Source organism: Conger conger, chromosome 5 (assembly GCF_963514075.1).
Source record: "Conger conger chromosome 5, fConCon1.1, whole genome shotgun sequence".
NCBI lineage: Eukaryota > Metazoa > Chordata > Actinopteri > Anguilliformes > Congridae > Conger > Conger conger.
In genome coordinates, this window is record NC_083764.1 from 22,829,751 (window position 1) to 22,850,585 (window position 20,835).

Below are 20,835 nucleotides of genomic sequence, written 5' to 3' on the forward strand. Positions count from 1 at the left end.
TAAACACTGCTGTACTTTCTACATGGTGAAACCAAAATGTAAAAAAACGCCGTTCATTACAATGACAATTTAACCACATTTTTAAAAAATATTTATTACAAATCTCAAATTGTGGAGCACAGAGGCAAATAAATAACTGAGGGGCGGCCTGTAGTGTAGTGGTTAAGGTGAATGACTGGGACACACAAGGTCGGTGGTTCTAATCCCAGTGTAGCCACAATAAGATCCGCACAGCTGTTGGGCCCTTGAGCAAGGCCCTTAACCCTGCATTGCTCCAGGGGAGGATTGTCTCCAGCTTAGTCTAATCAACTGTATGTCGCTCTGGGTAAGAGCGTCTGCCAAATGCCAATAATGTAATGTCTTTGTCGCAAACATTATGGCGGGCACTGTATATCTCCACAACATAATCTGGGAGCTTCTGGCTATTTCCCTTCCTGTGTGGCTTTTTGTTCCAGTCATAAATTTCCCAAGAAAGCAGAACTACTGGCCATTTTCTATGCAGACTTCAGTCGACAGCTTGGTTCCCTTCCTATTCCCACCACCAAGAACCTTTTCTTCTTTAGTCAAATATGGATAAAAAAAATATATTAATCTCTACACTGATCTAGGAAAGTTAGTAATTACAAAATTACATTGATAATTGCACTGAGTAATACCTGCAACAGCTATTTTTAATTTAGTCCATGTTCATTTGGGAGAGTTCTGGGTTTTACTGTAGCTATCCAACTCAGTAATCCTGCTTTGTGATACAAGCCCCTGGTTTGACATTGCTGCTCTGATGGATGGATGTTCTCTTCCATTTGTAAGTCACTCTTTACAAAGGCATATGATAAATTAAAATATGCTGTAAAAAGATGTGTTGGAATCATGTCCTGTTGCAAAATGCAAATTATATTATTGTCTTTGAATAAGATAACACATTTAGATAACAAACCAAAATGCTCAGTAAACCTGCATTGTAAAGTTGGCAGGTCAAAGTATCCGAAATGCCCTACCTTGCAAAGAAAAACCGTATGGGCCAATCAAAAAAAATAAAAAAATAAAACTGAAACCAGAACCAGAAAATGAACCACCCCTTTTGTTCATTTTGGCAATGAGCAGACATTCTAACTCAGAACTCATTCCACACAATTAGAAATTGATATATTGTTCTTTGTGTTTTATTATTAAATCATAGAAAATTTACATATCCAGAAAGTCAAGATTTAAGTCAAAGCGACATTTTGCAGATCTAATTAGGCATGCTACTGAATTGATATTAACAATATAGAATAAGCAAGCAAAAACAATTACTTTAAGAGAAAAATATCCACACATACAGATGACAAACAATTTGAAACATGAAGTATTACATTAGAGAAGATGGCTAAACACAGAAAGCTTGTCTCAGCACAACAAAACATTGTGGATCCTCTTCACTATCCTGGTTAAGTAGTTGTTTGCAGGCGTTTCTGTAGAAATTATTCCCTCCACTTGGTTGATCCTGACATGGAAGATGGGGGAAATGAAAGGAATGTCTTAATGCTGTTATAATGATTACATTTGTCTGATTGCCATTCTTCATGACAATATTAAATGCATGAATTTACAAAAAATGAAAATTGGAATGAATAAATTCTACCTATTAAAATGTACAGTTGTGTTCAAGAAAATAGCAGTACCACTGTTAAAATTGCAGAACCACTGTTATTAGTAGTGGTGATGTTCTGCATGGCATATAACAGAAAAACAACAGACCCAACTGTCCCAATTATAGGATGCTCAGCTAAAATGATCTCAAATGCTTTAAAATGGCAACAAAAACCCAAAACAAGCGGAAAAAAACAAAACTGTTAAAACGGATCGAAGAATTGTCAGATTTTTCAGCTGTACAATTCACTTTTATTATAAGGCGTTCCAATTTGATCTACAGTAGTGGTTTCCTGGTTCTGGGATGGGTTAAGGAGGGCTGAGTTGGGTGAGATGGCAGAAAAGGAAAGTGCTGTATATATGAACACAAACAATAAGTTTTACGTTTCTTACCTTGTATTTCCAATATAATTTTGGAAGTTTATCAACTGGAGGCCAGTGAAGGGATAGCCCATTTTAACAGCCAGTGTCAGCTCAAACTTGGCAAAAGCTTTAAGGCTGGAGAACAGAATTCTCACTCTGAAATAAAAATGACAGATATAAAATCCTAGTTCAACATAAGAAATTATCTCACGAAAAAAAGTGAACAAACAAATCAACTACACACATGTTCATTAACATTAAAATGGGAAGGTAATGAAGTAATTGAAAAGCATATACAAAATCAGAGGCATCTAGTCAATCTAATCTAAGGCTTATTTGCATTGAAGTATTACATCCCTTTGTATATAAATTGAACAGAAAATGTGTTAATTTTATATGAATCATGCACAGGCAGCAGATAGACATTCCAGTAGACTTGGTACTGGTGTGGTGGGGCAGCACAAGGACTCACTGGGTTTCCACACAGCCGATTTCCAGGATGTCAAGCCTGAGAGAACCCCACTTCTGCAAACTGTGGATCTCCTCCCCTAGGAGGCGACAGCGGCTCACCACCAGGGACACGTCATGGAGGAGCTGTGAATGGAAGGCCAAGAAAACGGTGCCAATCCCAACAAAATTCCTTTCCATTGTTCATGATGAATGGTAAACCCCTAGTATGGACTATTGAGAAAACCTGATGCATCTGGTAGCGACTACATGCAACCTCCATACCTACCTTTTCCCTTGTTTAATAAGATTTGCCCAGTGTGCACCAACTGAGCGTGCGCGATACCCACTACTTAGCCTTTGCGCACAAGTTCACAGTTTACAGTAAGATTTAATGTGTGACAGTATCAGACCTCGGATCTCGCCTGGGGGGCAAGGCCTGGCTGAGCACTTACCACCGGGATGTGCCGACTTGTTGGATACCTCTGCACCCAGCTGCTCTCATTCTGTATGAACTGACCAAGGAGGTTGTGAACCAGATGGGCGTAGCAGAGTGAATTTTTATCTAGGAGAAAAAAAATAAATAAATTGAGAGACAATAAGACAATAGAAAAGCACCGGCTGGCGCATTAGGTAAATTATGTAGCAAGCTCATTTCAATCGAAAAGGTAAGACTTGGGACCTAGCTTGTTTTTGTCTGCTCTTATCTTGTCTGTTGCAACCTGTATCTTTTATATATGTTTTTTGTAAACAGGGCACCCTTGAAAATGAGAGCTTGCTCTCAAGGGACTTCCCTGTATAAATAAAGGTCAAATAAAATAAAAAATAAAAAAATATTTGAAGCATGATATTCTTGACACATTCATGTCAGTCCGCAATTACGTCCAGTACATGGAAATAGAAATCATCATCCTCAATTTCACTTGGTTCTCACTACTCTTTCTACTAGTAGGTGACCTGTATTCGATGTATTTGAGCCACAATAATTCTGCACTGCATAACAAAAAGAAAATTATCCTGAAATAAGATATGTTATGTACCTGCTACCTGCTTTTTAGACATTTAAATTAAATGCACAATGGTCATTTTTGGCTTGAAATAACTTGAATAATCCGTTTTTTTATTTGTTTTTCTGACGTTGATTGTAACAAAACCAAGAATAAAAACACTGACGCTACATTACATTACATGTCACAATCCTCCCCTGGAGCAACGCAGGGTTATGGGCCTTGCTCAAGAGTCCCAGTCATGTACCTTAACCACTACACTACAGGCCACCCCATGTATATGTTCATATCACTCGTGAATGCATACTAATCTCTTTATTGTTATTCTACCATGTTGAAGTTCCGTGACCCGCTCCCCTTCCCGTAGACAGGCTAGATCCGTAACAGGCTCTTGTGAGCAGTGTCACGAGGGTTACAACAGCCTATGATGCAGCTTCCCTGAGTGCATGAATGAGTACCTGCACCGAATCAGTGGCTTTCTGCCCTGGCCGCATACGCACGGTGGGAAAAATTCTCAGGCAACATCAATTCCTGGGAGCTAAAGTTGGTGAAATCTGAGCACTTGGTTCTCCTCACCATCCAGTTCCAGCTGAAATGTAATATCTGCCACGTTCTGCTCAGTCTCTGCACCAGTCACAGCCTCATCTGTGTTAGGTGAAATGGCCAACAGGTTTACCGCAATTTGGGTTCACAGAAAACTCACAAATATTTGTATTCATTATTCAAACACTAATAATGGTGCAACAACACTAGCAAATGGCAATTAATAAATCACAGTGGCTGGTTTTATATGAGGAATAAATCCTGTGGGGCTAGAGATTAATTCATGCTTAGCAGTATTCATCATCCAAGGCAATAATACAAAATAGCAATGATACACGAAGACCCCCCCTCTCTATTTACCAGCAGGTTTTTCAAACAGCACCTCCAGGCCCATGGAGTCATACAGGAATGTAAAGACTGCCCTGTCATCCGTCTTTTCTGACAGCCTCCACTCAATCAGTCTAATGGGAACACAGAAATGCTGACACGGAAACTTTTCAAGTCATGAAAATGCATACTAGTATAGAAAACATGAAAATCTTTTTCAACACAAAATAAATAATTACATGAGCCTTGTACTTCTAATAGGTTGTGTTATACCGATGAAAATAATGCAGTGATCTGCAAGGAATTTCAGCCTGGTTGAGAAAATGTATTTAAATATATGTATTTGCAGTATTTAAATCTGACAATTGACAAGAAAGCAAATTCATCTCCTGTAATTTTTTTTTATATTAACTAGCTGCCCAACTATCCAACACAGGCGCTGTAGCCCTCTCATGATTTACTCAATCCCAGATGAGCAATAGGTGATATAATTAGGTGCTACGTCTCTATCCAGGTAGCAACCATTTCCGGCTAGCTAATTAGCTCACACAAATTATGTAGCCCGCTCATGTCACAACAATAGCACAATAAGCTTTCCAATAGCACACATCTTTTCAGCTGTTTTGTTTCCTTAAATCAAAAACGAATTCTTCACCATCATTTCAGATCAGTTTTTGTCCTGTAAAACTTGATGGGAAACTGCTAGCTTCAATAATAACGTAAAGGAAGGTACTGACCCATCCAGAACAGTAATCTGCTTTTCCAGCTCCACAGTTTCGTCCTGCCGCTTTCTCACTTTGCCCTTTGCGTTGTTTTTCTCAAGTTCCAGTTCATACACTCGCCTGGAAAAAAGAGATGACTTAAAACAGTTAAAACTGTTGCTAACAAATTCCCAGAGGATGACTGGGGCTAGCAAATACATTGCTGAAGAAAAAACCTAAGGTTAACCCTTAGGATGTTTAGGACAGCTGAAATGAATGAATCTTACCGCTCATTGTCAGCAAGCACCAAGTTGAGAGACTCCAGCTCTGTAAAAGAAAATAATTAAACTAGCAGGCTAACACACTAAAGTACTTGGCACAGAACATATTGCTGCTATCAATTTATTAATAAGTCTCAGTTAGGATGGCAAAAACACTTGCATAACTGTATAACCAAACTTTACTTAAAGGCCCGGACACACCAAACCGACGGTCGGCCGCGGAGCGCCGACAAAGATCGCCTCGCGTCAATACGCGTCGTTAATGTTGGCTGTGCCGAACACACCGCAACGACGGTCCGCCGACGGCCGAGTTGCACGTACATTCTGCGCCTGCGTGAGAGGTAATAACTCTCCACACCAGCAGGTGGCGGTAGTCTGTATTTGTCTTTCAAAAAATGGAAACCGGAAGACCGGGGAATGCGTTAGCATTGCGTTGGACCTAGAAGCAGCCATTGTCTCGCTCACAACAAACAGTTTGCAGCAATTTCCTTCGCTATTTAGTAATACTAATCGAAAATTATGTCTGGTAGTGATAGTAACTTTGGAATGGCTTGCTTTCGTCACTTCCGTTTCTCTTCTCGTGCACTGATTCCCTAGCTGGACAGCCAATCAGAGAGCTCTCTCTCATCGACGGCTCCGGGGAGCCCTCCAAAACACGCCGACGGAGTGTCGGCGTGCGGGACACACCGGAAAGACTCGGCCGACAGGGCGCCACCGACGTCCGACGGCCGACCGTCGGTTTGGTGTGTCCGGGCCTGTACAAAGACCTAACACGAAACAAAATGAAAATAAAATAAAAAAGATTTCACAGCTTTAAAACGATATCATTTTAATTGACATTCACCATGTTGTTTGACTTCTAAGGTGAGTTTCATTTCAGAGTTTGCACTGTCCTCTTCTACTCCAGCACAATCCAAGAAGGACAACTCTGTGAAGTATATAGTAATTAAAAACAAACATTCCTTCAACCATAGAGGCAGACAAATAACTTTCAAACAGAATAATCAATAAAAACTTAATTGGAATGGTTCTGTAGAATAGGTACCATGGACAACTAACAAAACCATATGTAAACTAACAGGTTGACGCCAGCTTCAAGCTGCTTCAGTACATTATCAAGAAATGACAGAGACACTGTTCTAAAGTATACATACCAGCTTGCAAGTCATTCACACATTCATCAAGATGTTTCAGTAACTCATCCATGTCCTCAATCTTCTCAGTTAAGTTTTGTTGTGCAACCTGTGAAGGGTAAAAATCAAGGTTAAATAAATTATTAAAGGCTTTCTGTTGAAACACCCTGAGATGGCAATAATCTCTGAGGTTGAGTTCTTACCTGAGTTGTTTGCACTAGTTTGTAGTACAAGCCAATTTTCAATTCATGGGAGAGAGATTTGCTTTTCTTTCGAAAGTACACCTTTCTCTCTTTCAACTTCGTCCCAAAGCTGTGTAACTGAAGGCAAAGGAATAAAAGACAGAGGACTGCTTGATCTCCAGTAACAAACTACCATCAAACAGTTGCACAAAATTGTGAAATACTAAAAAGGTCTAGAGCAGTATGACATTAAAATGGCTAATTTCAAGTGAAGTACCTGCTCTTCTGAGTAGGCTTTTACCAGTTCCCAAAGTGCATCATTTGTAGTTTTAAGAGATTTCTCTTGGTCTCTCATCCGTGTTCTCAATCTGCAAGATGAACAGTTACAGCTTACAGCTACCGAACAGTATAAAGTGAACAATATAATGTCCCATGTTTTAATGTTGCCATTGGTGTCAATAATTACAAGACCCAGCTCTGTGACTCAGCAAACAATGTACAGTGTAGAAAGCTCATACTACTTGTATTGCAAGTTATGGTATAACAAGTGTGCTTACCAAAGAATATTAAACTAAAAATTTAATTCAACTAATCATACAAGAAACTATTCGACAAATCATACTTCTCCACCATCTCTGCAAGCTCCTGACAGTCCTCTTCATAAACCCTTTGTTTGGGGTAAGCAATGTGCTTCTCCAACAGGACTGCTCTTGTATTAGGTGCTGAATCACTCTCAAACTGAAATTCAGACAAATACAATGAGGATTTAAAAAAAATAATAATAATAAAATAAAACTGAAAGGCATTATAAAAACTGCACTCCTGAAAATCTGAAAATTCCATTACGTTCTCTGGGAGAACACTCTGTCGAGGTCGGAGGATGTTAAAGTCGATGCCAAAAAGCTTCAGGAACTCCCTCGTGGTAATGCGGCCGTCTTCCAGTTTCTAAAAATGTGTTGAGGGCAGAGGTTCATGGAAATATTCAACATTGAAAATAAACTATATAGAAACCAGAGAAATCAATACATTACCTGTCGAAAGTTTATTTTATCTGGCTCATCAAATTGGATGTCATACTGACTGCTTCTGTGGGCTGGAACATAAAATGATTACTTGAGATAGGGCTCAAGATTGGCATGAGCACTACATACATTCAATGGAGTATCAATAATGAGACAATGCTTCAGATCCTTACCACTCATCTCAAAGGTACCCTCACATATCTGGTTTGGTGAACTGGTGCTGAAGCTGGTGCTGTCCAAGGTCTTTGTCATAAAGCTAGGGGGGTTATCTCCTACAATCTCCACAACATTGCTGTCCCAATGAACAGCATTTGCGGATGGCTCCTGTAATGAATAATGAGGGAAAATAAAATAATTTCCAGACTAGCCTAGTTGGTTTCAGTGAAGGGGTAAAAATAGGCAATACAACGCTTACTGGTTCATGGCTGGAAATGCAAAGGCTTCTCATCTTCCTTTCTTCTGGCATGTCACATTCATGACCGTCCACAGGGAAAGGTCTCTTCTGACCTTGTGCAGCATTCTGAATGGGTTCAGCATCCACCTGAGTCACACCAGCCTCCTGGTCATGGTCCCTGAGGATGTTGCCTTCAACCGTTTCAGACAAATCCTCCTCGCTACTGACCTCTGGCAGTGTTTCTTCATGGATATTCTTAACCTCGCCACAGTCTTGGTCTTTCTCTGCAACACAGACTTTGCTTTCCCTCAGCAACATTCTGATGCTACGGTGCCCTGTGGGGTCCTCCTGATTCAGGTTGAGCGACTTGCTCCTCTGGGGCAGCTTTGGCAGAAAACCACCAACAGACAGCCGGGCGGTCCAAGGATTGCTTTTTGAAAAGTTTACATTTTCTGTCCTGTTAATTTGTCTATCCAATTTGGAATTCTCTGTTTTCATGCCTGAATTTGCACCGCTACTAGGGTCATTAATCCCAAGGGGTACTGTTGGAATGCAAGCTGCATCTTTAGCCTTAGGTGATGAAGGGGTTGTCAGCCAAGGTATAGGGGCTGTGTGGCAAGCTTTCTTGAGTTCAAACCTTTCAGTTATCTTATGCCCAATGTTCTCAAGTTTTGACTGAAGATCAGCAAGGCTCATCCTCCGGGATTTGGCTTGTTTATCAGTTTCTTTTCCATTATGGCATATTTTGGAGGAATCAGTGTTAAGTAAGTTCTCAGAGTTGGCTGTGTGAGATCTCTCGTCATTGAAAGTCACTGTATAATTCATAGGAGGAGCATTACAGCTCGTTTCACCAAGAATGGTTGAATGAGCAGGAATGAGGGTTGTGCCTTCAAAGGCTACGTGGTCACATTGTCCTGCATTTCCTTCAGCCACAGTTGGATAATTAGGTAGAGATGGGGGAGGAAAGGTACCAGTTGTGGGTGATGTGTAGACATGCCTTTCCACTCTATCAGTAGGGGCAGGTGTATTTTCATTGATATGAACACTGTGAATCTTTTCATTCTCCATGCCTTCAGATGACAGCGCTTCCAAAGTGGAAGTGCTACCAGGAGAAGCCAACTGAATACTTATTTCTGTAGATTTAGCTTCATCAGATGGGAATGTCATTTCTGCCTCATGACCATCTGTAATGGGATGGCCACTTGTTACAGTGAGTCCAAAAACGGCTTTGGGCATCTCAATCCCATTGTCTTCTGATGAAATATGTGCCTTGTCAGAATCTGACTCACAATACACATTCATCTTTGCAGTGACAGGTAAAGGATTTTGCTTTATGCCACGTTGTGACTCATTCTCGCTTCGGATTTCCATGCCATCAGGATCAGAAACAGCGGTAGCCTCCGGCTTATCAGAAGTAGTCATATTATTTTTTGTGGGGGACAACTTGGCTGCTGTGCCACATCCATTTGTGGGAAATTTCTTATTATCCATATCGAGTCCTATAAGAGCATTGGGAACCTGTATCCCACAGTAACCTGTAGGAAACCTGAGGGCTTTAGACGTAGGCAATACACTGGATAAACTTTTTCTCACAATGCCGAGTGAAGTGTTTGGTTGTCCACAATATTTGGAGTCAATAACAACAGTCTGACTTCTGGTCATTTCCATGTCATTAGGATCAGAGGACACTGCATCCAAAACACCACTGCATTGATTATTATTTCTTGTATCGGATAATCGATCCACTGTTTTATCCCGGCAGGTGCGAACATGGGTATTTTCCACACTATGCCCAGCAAAGGCATCAGTTATCTTCATGTCTTGGCCCACTTCAGAAAGCATGACGGTTTTGTTTGGAGGAGACAGGCAAGATACGGTTCTTACTTCATCAAATGCGGGATTTGTTGGACAGTTTTTTGAATCAATAACCACAGTTTGGCTTCTTGTCATATCCATATCATCAGGATTTGATGAAGAGCAGTATGAACTGCCATTAGGAGCATTAGCATCTATCTGGCTACCTGTCATGTTAATCCTTTCATGTCTTTCGGTGGAACGGTTCTGGTTTTCTACAATGTGCCCTGTAAATGCATCAGTCATCTCCATGTCATGGTCCACATCTGAAAACATAATGGTTTTGTTTGGAGAAAGGCAGGATACACTTCTCGTTTTGCCAAAGGAGGGATTTATTGGACAATTTTTGGAATCAATAACCACAGTTTGGCTTCTAGTCATATCCATATCATTGGTATTACATGTGTGATCAACTGCATTTGAGGTTGGGAATAACCTGATATAGGTTTCATTTGTTTTGGTCAAAGGGTTCCAGCTTTCCTCATTGTGGCCCGTAAAAACACCAGTCATCTCCATTTCATTGCAGTCTTCTGAATACATGATGGTTTTGTTTGGAGCAGACATGCAGGATGCACTTATAATTTTGCCGAGGGACAGATTTTTCACTGGAAAACTTTTTGAATCGATAACCACAGTCTGGCTTCTTGTCATCTCCATATCATCGGTATTTGACAGTGGAGTTGTCCATAAACTCTTATTGCAGACATTAGCATTAATCTGGCTACTTATCCTTTTGGGAAAGTCTTTCTGACCCAAAATGGTGTTTGTTGCAGGGAATGAAGAGACACTTGTTTCATGCCCTTGGGTGGAAGAGTACTCGTTAACGTCAAGGCGCCCAGTAAAGGCATCAGTCATCTCCATTTCATGATCCGCTTCTGAAAACATAACAGTTTTGTTCGGAGACAACATGAAGGGCATAGTTCTTGGTTTGCTAAGTGAGGGAGTCATCCGACAATGTTTGGAATCAATAACCACAGTCTGGCTTCTTGTCATCTCCATATCATCTGGATTGGACAGTGTAGCTGGCCACAGGCTGTTATTACAGTCATTAGCATCCATCTGACTACTTGTACTTTCAGTAAAGTCATTCTGACCCGCATGAGAAATTGTGTTTATTGCAGGGAATATGTACATACTTCCTTTATCTTTTTGGGTGGAAGAGTGCCTGTTTACCTCAAGGTGCCCTGTAAAGGTATCAGTCATCTCCATGTCATGATCCACTTCTGAAAAAACTGTTTTGTTTGGAGCAAACATGCAGGACACACTTCTTGGTTTGCCAAGTGAAGGGGTTATCCGGCAATGTTTGGAATCAATAACAACAGTTTGGCTTCTAGTCATCTCCATATCGTCTGGGTTCTGCTTTTCTTCAAAGTACCCTGTAAAAGGACCCGTCATCTCCATGTCATGGTCTGCTTCGGAAAACAAGACAGTTTTGTTTGGAGCCAACATGGATAAACCCCTCACTGTGCTGTTTGAGAAATTCACCATGTGACACGTTTTTGAGTCGATAACCACAGTTTGACTTTTGGTAATTTCCATATCCTCTTGTTCCGCAGATGCTGCAAATGATTTGCTCGTAAACAGTCCATCATCACCAATTATAGCTGTATGGGTTTTTGTCAAGTCCATGTTTTCCTGTTCCACCGATATCATAGTTCTGTCATTAAGCCAACAACTCTGCTTCAGTGAGGATCCATCTTGGTGTGCAGACTTCCGTGTAGAAACTGGAACTTGGTTTTCTTGATCAACTGCAGATCTCTGAGCATGAAGCCTGGCGAGGAAATGTTTGGCATTTACTTTAGGGGCAGGGGATGGAACTTCGGCAAATGGAGTTGTTGAACTTGCAGATTTGATGCTGCTTGATAATCTTCCAGAGCCACTTGACTGTGAGAGACTTGCAAGAAAGTCGACCAACTCAGATTCTTTGATCGGGCCTTTCCCTGATGCTAAACAACTCTTGAATGATATGACTTCCCTCCTTGAATCGTCAAATACAGTTGTCTTCGCTCCTCCCACGGCAGCAGTATAGTCAAGGTTTCCACAGCTAGACATTGATGCATCAGTTCCATCGCCTTTATTATCAATAAGAATTGTGTGAGAGTGGGTCATGTCCATGAAGGCTGTATCTTCTTCAGAAAACACCACTGTTTTATCAGAAAAATCATTCTGTCCTCCATAGAAAGATATGTTTTCCTAATTGAAAGGAAAAACAAGAATATAAATCACAATGTGAGCTAAATTCTTGTTAGCGAACACCAGTTAAATAACATTCTATAAATTCATCTAATGTCTCAGGCACAAACTGTTTGACCATGTCAATGAAAATAATTATTGATCTAATTTGACCAAAGGCCAAAGCTTAAATCAGTGGTCATCTCCCTACAATAAACTTCACTACACCTCAGCAACATCCTTTGAATGTGTTAGTATCTTTGAATTACATAATATGTTCACCTCACCTTATTTTGGTGCTGTGAAGCATGAAGGGGGGCATTCAGCAAGGTCTCCATGCCTGAAAAAATATATATTAATGGTTTGTATTTATTTACTTATTTATTGTTTTTATTCAGACATAAGTGTACAAGCACTGTTGCCAACTTGGCTAGATTTAACTAGATTTTCAGACCCCTGAGCGACAGTATTAAAAAAATAGCTACAAATCTTGCCACTTTTGTGAACAGCTTTCAGGGGCTTTCCTAGGAAAAGTTGCCAATGCTGTTCAGTAGGTCTGTCGTCTTTCCTGTGTGCCATTGTTCTACAGCTCACATAACAGCAGCTTTCTAGTCAGCTGCCTGACAGCGTCCACCAGTGAGAGGATAATTGTGCAGTGTTCCCTAGGATTTTCCCAGGAGCATCACAAGGCTTCTCTGGTTTAGAGTGCAAGTGCTGCAACGCCACATTCACCACATTCTATCAGCGGTGCCAGAAATACCACTACGGAGGGAAAACACGGTGGTGTTCACATAGTATCGTTGAGGGCTTCCAGCTTACGTGTCATTGATTAAAATTAACAGGGATGTTAATTATTAAATTGTCTGATCTGATTGTTTCTCTCACGCCATAGGCTAAAAAGGTTTAAAAATGATGAAAACTACATGAAACCAAATGATGGCTAGCTCGTATCTATTATTAATCCTATACACAGTGCAGCGTAAAAGGTTGCACTATTGTTTTATATTTTCCATACAGAATGGATTCAGATCTTTAGACAAAATGTAACATTAGAAAAAGGGAGCACAAGTAAACAAAAAATATTTTTTTATTTCCTTAATGAAAAAGTTATCAAAACACCCAAATCACCCCTGCGAAAAAGTAATTGCCCCCTTAATCTTAACTGGTTGCACCACCTTTAGCAGCAGTATCTGCAATCAAACACTTCCTATAATTTGATATTAGTATGCGCTGATCACTGTTGAAATATGACCAGGATGATCTTCAAACCTTTTGGAATAATGTTCTATGGACAGAGGAGTCAAAAGTGAAACATTTTGAACAATACGTTTCCCATTATGCCTGGCGCAAAGTAAATACAGCATTTCACTGTAAGAACATCATACCAAAAGCAAACAAACAAGTAGATGGTTTGCTTCAGGACCTGGAAAACTTTGGTCATTACTGAAGAAACCATGAATTCTGCGCTGTACCAGAAAATGTCTGTCCATGAGCTGAAGCTAAAGCATAATTGGGCTATGTAACAAAACAATTATCTGAAACACAAAAGCATGTCCAATTGAAAAATAATCTAAATGAAGGTTTTGGAGTGGTCTAATCAAAGTCCTTACCTGACTCAGAAAAGAGAGATGCTAATTATATATATATATATATATATATATATATATATATATATATATATATATATATATACACAATGGGGGAAATCAGTATTGAACACATCAACATTTTGTCCAGTATATGTATTTCCAATGAGCTTATTCAAGTGAAATGTGCACCAGACTTTGGTATTATAAAAAATCCAGACAAAACATTCTAAACATTAAAGTCCACATGTAAATACAGTTATGTGTAATAAAGTGGAATGAAACAGGAAAAAAGTATTGAACACACTAAGAAAAAGCAGTACACCACAGCAAGGAACCAGCTGAAAACCATAACTAATTAGGAGGCAACTCTACCTCCAATCTGTGCTAATTAATGCCAGCTGGGTTAGAATATACTGATGGGCTATAAAAGGGTTTTTTTGTTTTGAGACCTTCGCAACCAGATTGTTGCAAAACATGAAAATGGAATTGGCTACAGATGTATTTCACAACTTCTGAATCTTCCAGTAAGCACCATTGGGGGCATTATCCGTAAGTGGAAGCAACATCACTCGACCATCAACCGGCCACGCACAGGAGCTCCTTGCAAGATTTCTGATCAGGGAGTCAGAAGGATACTTAGAAGAGTAGCCAAAGAGCCAAGGACCACTAGGAAAGAGCTCCAGAAAGACTTGGAGGCAGCAGGTACAACTGTGACAGAAAGGACAGTAGGCAATGCACTCCACCGCCATGGCCTCTGTGCACACTCAGCCCGCAGGACTCCACTACTGACAAAAAGACATGTTGAAGCTTGTTTAAAGTTTGCCAAACAACATTTGGACAAGCCAGTGAACTACTGGGAGCATGTACTCTGGTCAGATGAGACCAAAATTGAACTTTTTGGCTGTCACACAACACACCATGTTGGGAGGAGAAATGGCACTGCACATCACCCGAATAACACTATACCAACAGTGAAGTTTGGAGGTGGAAGTATCATGGTGTGGGGCTGTTTCTCTTCTCGTGGCACTGGCAGACTTCATATCATTGAAGGAACAATGAATGGAGCCATGTACAGAGAGATTCTTGCTGCCATCCACCAGGATGCTGAGGATGAGACGTGGGTGGACCTTCCAGCAGGACAACGATCCAAAGCATACAGCAAAGGAAACTCGCAATTGGTTTCAGAGAAAGAAAATCAACTTGTTGGAATGGCCCAGTCATTCACCTGACTTAAACCCAATTGAACATTTGTGGAAGCATCTGAAGATCCAGATTCACAAGAGGGCCCCCCGCAATCTTAAAGATTTAAAGACAATCTGTGTAGAGGAAATCACACCTGAATACACACACACACACACACACACACACACACACACACACACACACACACACACACACACACACACACATATATATATATCTTTTTAAGTGCTTTGTATTTACGCATCTTCCCTTGGTTGAATACTACATTTCATCTAAATATCTGCAGCCATTCAGTGTGAAAAATATGCAATAATAGAGGAAATCAGAAAGGGGGCAAATACATTTTTAAGGCACTATATGTACCACTTTGAGACTAACTTGTCGCCAATGTTCTGTATGTGACTCAGAACACTAAATGATACTGTATAAATTATATAGCCTGTAAAAAATGGGCTGATACACTGGACCACATTAAGACAACAGTTTTATATGCACTAAAAATAAACTCATTTCATTTATAAAATGATACATAAAATAAAATGGTTCATGATCCCGTTTCAGATCATTTCCTTCCTTCATTAAGCAGGCTTCATATGCAAGTAAATAAATAAATATGCAAATTGATGTATGACAACATCTAGCGACTTCTAGGGAGTCATTGATCATTTGTTATCCGCTTTCCATGAGAAAAAGTTAGAGTTTCAATGTTGCATACTTTCTGAGACACATCACCCCTCTTCTTACAATAATGATTCTGTAAAAAGAAGATCAAATTGAATCTTATACCATTTGTGAATTTTAATATAAGTTGGATCCAGAATTATTGCCATTTTTGATAAATATGCACAAAAAATTCAGTAAACTTTTTGTTTTTGTTTATTATTGACATATGAATTCAATTTTTCCGCCAAACATGTGGATGGTGTGTATGGCCAAAATGTTATTTTGGTGTCATCAGACCATAGCACTCGCTTCCAGTCATAATTCCAATGAGGTTTAGCACACTGTATTGTGCTCTCTAGGGCTGTCTCCGTGCCACGTTTCCAAAAGGTTTGTTGGTGTGGAGGTGCCATTTTATGTTTTTTTAGATTTATCAATCTTAAACTTAAGGGATCCTTAGGTTACTTATGGCCTCCCTCACCATCTTCCTGACCAGCCATCTTCTTCCTGGGAAGTTTACAACCTGTATGGCCAATTTCACTTTGTTTGATTTTATTTACAATAAGTGTTAGGGGCCCAATTATTTTGGCACCTGTGATTTTCAGAAAAAATTTAATAACAAAAAACATTGAAACATGAGTAATGTATTGAAATAAAAGTATATAGTTTTCCAAAAAGTATATATGTTTAAACATAAAATATAGATCATCCATGTTGCTTATTATATGAAGCCTTTTTTCTCCATTTTTATTAAGGGTGGCAGTAATTCTGGGGTCCACTGTATATATGCAATCTATGAACAATATAAATGCTGAAAGTATGCTCCTTTGAGAAACAGACAGAGTATAAGCTTATAAATCTGTAAATATGAATCTCATTACCAATAATCTGCTGTCCTCCATCTTTGACCGTGTGGATGCCTCTGATGAGGGGAAAAAAACAAAAAACATTTTTTATCAATAGATATTAGTTTTAGAAATGTAGTCTTTTGTGCAACAAAAAGAAGGAAACCATATTAACAATGATATAACAATGAATCCTGCCTCCTTTCCAGTGTTAGCTACACATCATAGGATGTAAGCATTTATTTCCACCCAATGCAAACTCATTTAACTGCCGAGGACGTAGGTTACATACAGTCTGACACCGTTCTCGAGCATCCAGTGGATGAGCTATAGGGCATTCTGAAGATTCTCACAGAAACAGGGGAATTGCAATTATGCATGCTTTTTTAAATCAGATGGAATGCTTACTCTACCTAATTTACATCATCTCCTCCCTGTTTCAGCGTGTTCTCTCCAGGTATACATATGCATGAACTGAGATTATGCCTCAACAGGAGACACAGTGACTCAATTCATGCAAATGACATCCTTATAGTGATTATGACCCATTACGACCATTTAGTAAACCCCACATAGATATTGCAATCTTTTAGAGACTGCTTAGGCATTGTAAAAGCACTTGCAATCTTTTAGTAAATCTGGTCCACAATATCACAATGGATAATTGTGCTCAACAAAATCTACAAGGCTTCTCTACAATCAGATATTTAAGAATATATACGCAACGAACATTCCCACTTACGTATTATCCAGTGCGTCTTCTCCTAATAAAATGCAAGACAAATACATACATTATTGCATTAACCAACATTTTTTCTATTTGAAAAAACATTGCAGCCAGTACATTATAGTAGCTGTACATTAATTTTATTTTCCAAAACCCCTTCTTGCAAGCATATTCAGCCTCCTATATTCCCAGCTCACAAACTGCTGGCATTTACACTTGATTTTAGCTACACATCCTTGATCACCATTTCTGATGTAAACATTACATCAGTACAAACATTGGGGCAAACATTTGTTTTACCCCCAAGGATTGAGATTGTGTACTGTCTGCCAGGACAATGAGAAACAAAAAAAGCTCATCCTTCAGCATTATAACATTAAACTATCAGCTGTTCACTGCTAGTACATAAGGGAACCAGGGTCACACCCACAGCAAAAAAACAATGCCATATAAATCAGCTCATGTCCAGAATTGTTGCAGCCTGTGTAAATTAGAACATCAATAGGTTGAGGTTAACATATGTTCTCTTCATTCAAGGTTATCTGCACAGAAAAACACGCATCACGTTCCACAAATTGCACCAAACAGCATTATTTGTGCACAGTCTGAACTAATTTAGGAGAAAACCCACCTGTTCCAGAAAGGTCGTGCAACAGATTCTCAAAAGAAGAGCCATTCTTAAAATCTCTGTAAAATGAAAACAATGTGATGTTACAGAAGATTGTGATACTCATGTATACTTCATTTTAAAATTGGACACGAGGATGTATTCACATTTTAGAGAAGACATTTGAATTCCTACATACATTTCAAGCTGCACGACAATGTGAAAATTTAGCAATCCACTCAATGACATTAGATTTTTTATAAACAATTACACACTTAATTGGCTACTTACTTCATGAACACATGAATATCGTTTGTTGAGGCAAAACTGACTCTCCTAGAGTTCCTCTTCTTTTCAGTTAGTTTGGCAATCTCCTCCTAAATAAATACAACAACAGTATATGGAAGAAATAGAGGGGTTGTGGTCATTGCTTGTTCCAAATTGTCAATTGTGTCATCCAACAATTATAAGATACAGTACCTGACAGTCTTCATTGTCTGCAGCAATAGATTTCAGGGGAGTCCGAGGTGCCTTCAAGATCTTCATAAAATGTGCATAGGGGGACATTGAAGCATAGTACATGAAAGGCGTAAAACAATTTATTTAGAAACAGCATACACAAGAATCAACCATAATATCAGTTAACGTAGTGTGCACTGCGGTAACCAATTGCAAATATTAACCGAAACAATTACTCACTGATGAAATTCTCCTCTTATTCTTAGTGGGTTGTTTCAGCTCGTCAGTTCTACAGACAATGGGATTGTTTGTCAAATTACCGAAACGTGAACAGTGCGCATTTACGTTAGAATATAAGCAGATAACGGCTATCACATTGTCTATCTATGATGTCATGTTAACGGTAAGCTAGCTAACTAACTAACTAACTAACTAACTAACTAACTACCAAGTTACTGTTATAATTTACCTATAAATCGTTGTTGTTTATAAGGAGAGATTAAAACTAAGGCTAAAGTCAACTGTTCTTTGATAAAAAATGAACAATACTTTAGCTTGCTAACTTTACTGGTTAGTCTCCACCGTCTCAGCTAACTAGCTAAATAACGTTAATAGCCCGTTTGCCAAATTGATGCAAGTTACTTACGTTACAAAAGCATTGACATTAAAGTTGCTACGAGTTAACCTGGTCAGGTAAATTAGCCTGCTAATTGATCGTCTGCCAAATGGAACTAAAGTAACGCTATTGTTAGTAGCTAAGTTAGCCATATCAAGTCGCTAACATAGGTTAGTGCTGAGCAGGGACTCACTCATTTTTGGACTCCGGTGGCTCCATAGTCGCTTGCAATACGTTAGAAGCTAACGTCAGATGTCCTGGGAAAACAAAACCAGACGTCACTTGACAATGTATCTAGCTAACGTAGTTAGCTAACATACCTACCAATTAACTTATTTCAAATAGCTAGCTAAATAAAGGTTAATCTATTGACATTGGCAGCTAGAGCTTAACAACTCTTTCTAGCTAGGTGCCAACAACTAGGTAGGCTAGGTAACAAGAAGCTAGTTGACGTGAGCAGACAAATAAAGCTCACTGAAAACTACAGATTAATTACATTAATATTATCAATATTTATACAATGCTAAATACCTTATAATTGATGTTCGTACTGAAACCCCCGTTCACTTTAAATCATTAAACCGAGTTTCCATTATGCGCAAGCTAGCCAGTTTGTTCGTGTAAGTTACTTTGTTTTTGAATTTAACCGCGCTCACTCTGGGCATGCGCATTACCTTTTTCTTCTTCTTCTTTAGTGGTGTTTAACGGCGGTCTAAAACTAAGATGTGTGCATTACCGCCACCTTCCTGTGAGGTTCAACCAGTCTGGGCCTTCTCCTCTGACCTCTCTCAATAACACCTCTCTTTGCCCACAGAAACGATTTTTTTTTCTCTGCAAACTCTAGAGATTGCTTGAAAATCACAGGAGATCCAGGAGATCCAGGAGAAACCACCCTGTTTGGCACCTACAATCATTCCACAGTCAGAGTCACTTAGATCACATTTCTTCCCCATTCCAACGGTTTGTCTGAACAACAGCTGAACCTCTTGACCACGTCTGCATGCTTTTATGCATTTATTTGTTGCCACATGATTGGCTGATTAAATATTTGCATCAACAAGCTGTTTACCATGGTCCCTTAATATGCAAGAGCAGTCTCTCTGAAAGCCAGAAGCATGGGCTCCAAAGATCTCGAAAAAAAAGTCTGTGACAAAGTTGTGGAAAGGTACACATCAGCTGAGGGATATAAGAAGATTTCTAAGGCTTTGAAGATACCTTGGAGCACTGTTAAGACCATAATTAAGAAATGGAAAGTGCATGGCACCACTCACAGTCAGAATCAGGGCGTCTGTCTAAACTGGATGACCGGGAGAGAAGTCAACTGGTCAGAGAGGCTACCAAGAATCCAATGGCAACATTGAAAGAGCTCCAGGATTTTATGGCCAACAGAGGGAAACTTGTGCATCATACAACTATATCAAAGATATTGCACACATCTGGACTGTATGGAAGGGTGGCAAGAAAAAAGCAATTTCTCAAGAAGGTCCACCACAAGGCCTGCTTGAAATTTGCAAAAGAACACCTTGAGGAACTTGCAACAAACTGGCAGAACGTTTTGTGGTCTGATGAAACCAAAATAGAACTTTTTGGCATGAATGCCAAACGCTATGTTTGGCGAAAACCCAACACCGCTCATCACCAAAAAAACACCATCCCGACTGTGAAGCATGGTGGTGGCAGCATAATGTTATGGGGATGTTTCTCACTTAAATGACAATGACCAGCATGACAATGACCCAAAGCACAAGGCCAAAGCTACCACTGAGTGGCTTGTAAAGAACAAGGTGGATGTGCTGGAATGGCCAAGCCAAAGCCCTGACCTAAATCCAATTGAAAACTTGTGGAATGACTTGAAGGTTGCTGTCCATCAGCACAAACCAACAAACCTCTCCCAGCTTGAACAGTTCTGCAAAGAGGAGTAGGGGAAGATCTCCAAGTCCAGGTGTGCCAACCTTGTGCAGAGCTACCCAAAAAGACTGGTAGCTGTAATTGCTGCCAAAGGCGCTTCCACCAAGTATTGACTCAGGGGGGTGTATACTTAAAAAATTTCACTGCATTCATATGGTATGTTGGG

General features: G+C 39.6%; 1 protein-coding gene across 1 annotated transcript; it reads right to left on the reverse strand.

Annotated features, from left to right (window-relative positions):
- Positions 1–1,138: 1,138 nt before the first annotated feature.
- knl1 (kinetochore scaffold 1) lies at positions 1,139–19,410 on the reverse strand. Its single transcript, XM_061241011.1, has 26 exons — positions 19,293–19,410; positions 18,955–19,018; positions 18,386–18,434; positions 18,167–18,226; positions 17,978–18,063; positions 17,711–17,766; positions 17,095–17,116; positions 16,389–16,429; positions 12,343–12,395; positions 8,051–12,076; positions 7,809–7,959; positions 7,645–7,706; positions 7,460–7,558; positions 7,236–7,351; positions 6,891–6,981; positions 6,635–6,751; positions 6,453–6,540; positions 6,143–6,226; positions 5,305–5,344; positions 5,054–5,158; positions 4,350–4,450; positions 4,023–4,091; positions 2,895–3,004; positions 2,465–2,586; positions 2,023–2,148; positions 1,139–1,483 (listed from the first exon to the last, which is right to left on the reverse strand). Exons 2-26 carry the CDS (start codon positions 18,978–18,980, stop codon positions 1,387–1,389), a joined length of 5,997 nt encoding a protein of 1,998 aa, XP_061096995.1. The 5' UTR covers positions 18,981–19,018; positions 19,293–19,410; the 3' UTR covers positions 1,139–1,386.
- Between the last annotated feature and the right edge of the window lie 1,425 nt (positions 19,411–20,835).